The following is a 6,103-nucleotide window of genomic DNA, read 5'->3' on the forward strand; positions in this document are numbered from 1 at the left end:
CTTAGTGTCAAAATTGGCCCCGCCTCGGAGGTCATAGGCTTTCCTTATAAAGATACAGAAGTTAGATATTTTGCATGAAATATTGTGTAGTGGGCCTCTACCAAGATTGTTCAAATTAAAGCCCTGGGGTCAACATTGGTCCCGCCCCGGGAGGTCAGTGAATTTCATTATATGCATATAGTAAATACGAAAAAAGTCAGTTTTAATCCTGCAGTTTAAATCAATATTACTACTTTTAAAATTTGCATATACAAAGGGAAAATTCGACCAAAGTTAAGGAATTTTAACTTAAAGAGTTATATGAATAACAACTAAGGAAATTCTTAAAAAAACTAAGGATAATCTATTTATTTTAAGGGAAATCCTAAAAACTAAAGGAATTTTTTCCTTAGGAGCTTTATAATTACCGTCAAGGACACTAGTAATATCTGACGACCTAAAAATCAGGTCCTTACCTTTGCCAGTGATTGATAACGATAAGTTGATTACATGTAAAAAGTTGCATCTTAGATAACTTCGGATAAAGTTTACAAAAGTAGGACATTATTTAATTTCATTATTATAAGGAACAAATAATTCATTCACCATTTTTTCACTGCTAATCAATTACGATGTCTTTAAATCTTGCAGGAAAGAAGTTCTTGGTCACAGGAGCAGGTCGTGGAATCGGCCGGGCTCTCTCGAAGACTTTAAGTGAACAAGGCTGTAAGGTTTACGCGTTAAGTCGTACTCAGGAGACATTGGACACTTTGGCGGAAGAAAACACGAACATACACACGATTCAAGCAGACGTAAGTAATTGGGACGAATTGAAAGACAAACTTGTTGGTATTGAAGTTCTAGATGGTTTAGTGAATAATGCCGCCCTCACAGAGGAAGTGTCCGGTCCTGTATTGGATGTTTCTAAAGCGTTTTTACAAAAGAGTTTCGAAACAAATCTATTTGCGTCAATTAACACAACACAGATTATAGGAAAGAAAATGGTTGCTGCTAAAAAGCCAGGATCGATTGTGAATGTGTCTAGTGTATTATCTCTACAGTGTTGCCCTAATCAAATAGCTTACAATTCATCGAAGGCAGGTCTTGATATGGTCACGAAGCAGTTTGCTTTGGAATTAGGACCGTATAATATACGGGTAAACAGTATAAATCCAACTCTTGTTATAAATGAGAATGTGCTAAAGCATATTAAAGAGACATCATCATTCGATGAACTTTTTATCGGCAAGACACCGATGGGGCGGCTCCCAGAGATGAAAGAAGTAATTTTCCCAATGCTATATCTCCTCAGTGACTTGTCGTCTTGTGTTTCTGGAACAACACACATATTGTAGATGGAGGAATGATGTCATCTTTTGCAACAAAATTGTAGTGCAGTCTTACTGTGATTCAATATTGGTGGTTCTTATCATAAACACACAAAATCAATGTAATAAACAACGAAATGACATTTTAAATGTTCAAGAACAAGCAAAGCAGGATATTTTTTTATCGTGTTAAGGCATACGTGTACTTTATATATTTCAAGTGAACTTCAATAGAAGATGTTATCAAAATCAGCATGAACACTAATTACTGTGATTGTTTTCTTTTGCAAACTTTCAAGCAAAACATTTTGTCGTATAAGGACATATTTTGCGATTTCTATTTATTACGAAGCAGATATATATTAATATATTTGTCATAAGTTGCGGTTTGGATCGGATTATCCGTCCCGAGGGGACCCGCCCGGAGGTTACGAGGCTTAGTCATGGGCGGGTTCCCTATGGACGGATATTCCTATCCGAACCGCAAACATATGTAAGATATTTTTTCTTGCATATTCTACCATACTCCATTATACTTAAATTCTTTACCTTAATAAAACAATTTTCCATGAAAATTTAGGTCATTACACCCGTACACAGGCTCTAGAAACAATCATTTTAACTACATACGCTTATAATACTAAATGTATATATAAAGAAATTCTTTATTCTTTATATATAGTTTTATAAGCGTATAAAGCGTAAATTGGTTGTGTCTATTGTCTGTGGCAAAACAGGAGAAATGTTATTAAAATCGGATAGTCCAATCGCACACATTGATATCATAAGGGAATAATTGTAAAGGACAAAGTTGCCATATGAGAGCTGCTATCTCTTAACGTTTTGACAAAAAACAACAACATTTAAAAGTTATGCATGAAAAACGTGAAAAACTAACGAAGTGCAATCTCTCCAAAAATATTTAAAGGAAATTTGCTGTTATTCTTGTCAACTGCATTCCTCTTAACTGTAATCTATCTTTCAACCAAGTTTCAAAGTAACATCTCTAACACTTTATTTTAGTTAGTTATGGTATGGGCAAAAATGCAAGAAAAGAAACAAAAGAAAACAGAAGTGTTTGGTCAATATACTTGCACTGCACTCCCATTCAATGATATCTATCCACTTCTGAAGTGTTATTTGGATATTTTAAATACATGCACTGTATAATTTCTGATTCAGATAAAAAATTATGCAAAAATATAAACCAAGGGCAATAACTGAAAATGATGAAGTGGAGAATTATATCATTCTTGTGCACTTTACTTCTCTTCAATGAGATCTATCCACACATTGAATTTCAAGTTTATATCTCATTACCTTTCGAGCTACCCACCGGACAAAAATGTTGATTAGATGGATATTGTCATTTTTGGTATCGGTAATTGCACTGGTTCCAAAAATTCAGTGATGGATGATTGATTTTGTATGAAAGTTATTTTAAGCTTATTTGGTTTTTGCTAGCTTTAACATAAAATGACCACTCCTCGAATTGTTTTCGATCGGACTAGTAATCTAATATAATCGCTAAATGCATGGATACAAACCCTGTCAGGGGCTAGTACGTACGTCGTTGTTTCTTTGAGTAGGAAACTTTATTACTTATTACTCAGCAGGAAGATTTTATAGAGCTCTTACTACACATTCAAACTTAAATAAATGCTGTGTTTATAAACCAAGTTTTATGATCACTTTAGATCATTTACTTTATTAGTTATTTCTTACTAAAAAAATACTTGCAGATTTATATCTCTAGAAATTTTATATTACATAGATATCATCTTCTTTAACAAAGCCTGGTAGCTCTTCATATTTATTTGCAAATTGTGAAATGTAAATAATAACTTACATAGATTCTATTTGTAATTATTGTAATCGTTAATGTGAATTGATGAATTTCCTATAATAAAATATTTCTCTTTGTTATTTGACAATATATAGTATCACCTATATATCAACTTGCATATATATAAAAACACACACAAAAGCAACAAAAAAGATAGTTTTATGTTGCCTTATATGATTGCCCATTAAGCTAAAAGCTTATTTCCAATGGGGTTCATTTAATGTAAAATTATCACACTAACTTACATAATAATAAATGTATCATTGAGATACAATTATAACATAAGTTTGCAAAATTGTTTAACAATCAAGACACATTTTCGATATGATAAGAAAAGTACACTGTACACTAACAAACTGAAATAAAATCCGTATTTGAAAACTAATATATTATCAAATACAACATAAACATGTTACAAAACCTTATCATAAAATACACATCAATTAAATAATGAATAAACATATTTTTCACTTGTTTATCATTTTCATTATTTAAGAAAAGATTTAGTTTGTTTTAAATGTTTGTATATTTTCGATTGACCTAATGCTGTCTGGTAAAGAATTCCAGTCTTTTGTTGCATTGTAGAAAAATGTGTTTGTATAACATGAGAATCATTTTGAGGCAAAACAAAATTAAAATTACTAGATCTTAAGTTGGATACTCTACATACCTTAAACAAGTCAAGTAAATAAGAAGGGCTTTTGTTATAATATACTTTATGAATGTGGTTAAGTCTTAACTGTCTAACTTTATCATCGACATTCAATATTATAAGATCCGACAGAACCTTATTTGTCACAGACGCCCTCGGGGTATAGTCATTTATAAAACGCATAACCTTATTTTGAACTACTTGAAGTTTGTGCTTCAGTGACTTACTCAGTCCTTCGTACCAAGAAGATAAAGAATAATCAAAGTGACACAGTAAAAGGGCAGGACACAATTGTTTCTTTATTTCTTCTGATAAACAATTTTTGTAGCGGTATAGAAAATGTAATCCTCCATTCACCTTTGAAACAATGCTCTTGACAATTTTATCTCCTGATAGTTAACAATTGATATTCAAACCAAGATATTCAACTTCAGACAAGACTTTATTGTTTGATCATTACATGAAATGGATTTTTTTTAAATTTTTGATTTAGAACCAAAAGCATATACATTCAGTCTTGCCCAGATGTAGAGATAATTTATTGTCAACTAACCGATCAGAGCATCGTTCCAAACCCTTTCCCAGTTTTAGGGTCCTTACGCGAAAACAATAATGTGCTATCATCTGCATATAAAAGCAACTTGCAATCAGAATCAATACTAGTTACCGTGTCATTAACGTAGCAGAGAAATAGAAGACGACCCAAAATACTGTCCTGAGGGACTCCACATATAACAGGAATTGAGTTACTTTTCAATTGAAGTTACTTTTGATATCTTCCTGGCAAGTATGATTTAAACCAAGAAATGGATTTGACACATAATATATCTAATTTATCACACAAAATATCATGATTGACGTTATCAAATGCTTTTTGTAAGTCCATCATAACCATACCACAGTGAGTAACAGCATTTTTTTGCAATATCTTAATTATTTTCCTGTATATTTTAAATATTGAACAACCTAAACAAAGTTCAAGAGACTTTACATTACACTACAAAAATTATGTATGAAAATGGAAATTGGCACTTCTTTAAGGTCCTGACTGTGCTATACAAAACATAGTCTTTTTACCCCACAACATACGGAATGCCGTTAGGGCCATCGCCTATAAATGTGTTGATCTAAAACGCGATAGTCGATAGTACGATGGTGAAAACGCGAAATCACGAAACTACGATGGTGAAAACGCGAAAGCACGATGATGAAAACGCGATAGTACGATGATGAAATCGCGACAGTACGATACTACGATGATGAAAACGCGATAAACTATCGTGTTTTCACCATCGTACTGTCGCGTTTTCACCATCGTAGTTTCGTGATTTTGCGTTTTCATCATCGTACTGTCGAGTATCGAGTTTCAGACCAAACCATTCATAGGCGATGGCCCTAACGGCATTCCGGAATGCCGTAAGGGCCATCGCCTATGAATGTCTTAATCTGAAACGCGATAGTCGATAGTACGATGGTGAAAACACGAAATCACGAAACTACGATGGTGAAAACGCGAAAGTACGATGATGAAAACGCGATAGTATGATGATGAAATCACGACAGTACGATGGTGAAAACGCGATAGTACGATGATGAAAACACGACAGTACGATGATGAAAACGCGATAGTACGATGGTGAAAACGCGATAGTACGATGGTGAAAACGCGATAGTACGATGATGAAAACACGACAGTACGATGATGAAAACGCGAAATCACGAAACTACGATGGTGAAAACGCGACAGTACGATGGTGAAAACACGATAGTTTATCGCGCTTTCATCATCGTAGTATCGTACTGTCGCGTTTTCATCATCGTACTTTCGCGTTTTCATCATCGTGCTTTCGCATTTTCACCATCGTAGTTTCGTGATTTCGCGTTTTCATCATCGTACTATCGACTATCGCGTTTCAGATCAACACATTCATAGGCAATGGCCCTAACGGCATTCCGTACAACAGTAGATAAAGTCGACGCTTAAATTTTTAAGTAAAATGTGACAAGAAAATCAACATCAATAATTTATTTTTACGTCTTATATTTTTTATCTTTTTTTTTTCTGATATAAAAACAATTTTTCAAAAATCTTGCCCAAGTCAGTGGCCGCCACTGGCCTGGTCAATACAATTCTAACTTCCTTGTTGTAATGTTTTGAAGCAGTTTTTGCCAACGAAAAGTTAAGGTTATTTGAAAAATAACAAAAAGTTTACCAACTTACAAAAAATCATCACATTCTGTCCTCGGCTCCTATACTATATCTACTAGGTGTTCATACTGTATGCTTGTTTGTTGAAA

At 33.6% G+C, this 6,103-nt stretch overlaps 1 protein-coding gene across 1 annotated transcript; it reads left to right on the forward strand.

Annotated features, from left to right (window-relative positions):
* Positions 1–507: 507 nt before the first annotated feature.
* On the forward strand, positions 508–3,034 carry LOC132756266 (carbonyl reductase [NADPH] 2-like). The gene has a single exon (XM_060747283.1). The coding sequence runs from the start codon at positions 612–614 to the stop codon at positions 1,332–1,334; it is 723 nt and encodes a 240-aa protein (XP_060603266.1). The 5' UTR covers positions 508–611; the 3' UTR covers positions 1,335–3,034.
* Positions 3,035–6,103: the final 3,069 nt, after the last annotated feature.

The sequence above is a fragment of the Ruditapes philippinarum genome, unplaced genomic scaffold, assembly GCF_026571515.1.
Source record: "Ruditapes philippinarum isolate M1 unplaced genomic scaffold, ASM2657151v2 ctg8729_1_1_1_1, whole genome shotgun sequence".
Classification (NCBI taxonomy): domain Eukaryota; kingdom Metazoa; phylum Mollusca; class Bivalvia; order Venerida; family Veneridae; genus Ruditapes; species Ruditapes philippinarum.

Coding starts and splice junctions, on each gene's coding strand:
- LOC132756266 (XM_060747283.1), top strand. CDS start 612: ATGTCTTTAAATCTTGCAGGAAAGAAGTTCTTGGTCACAGGAGCAGGT.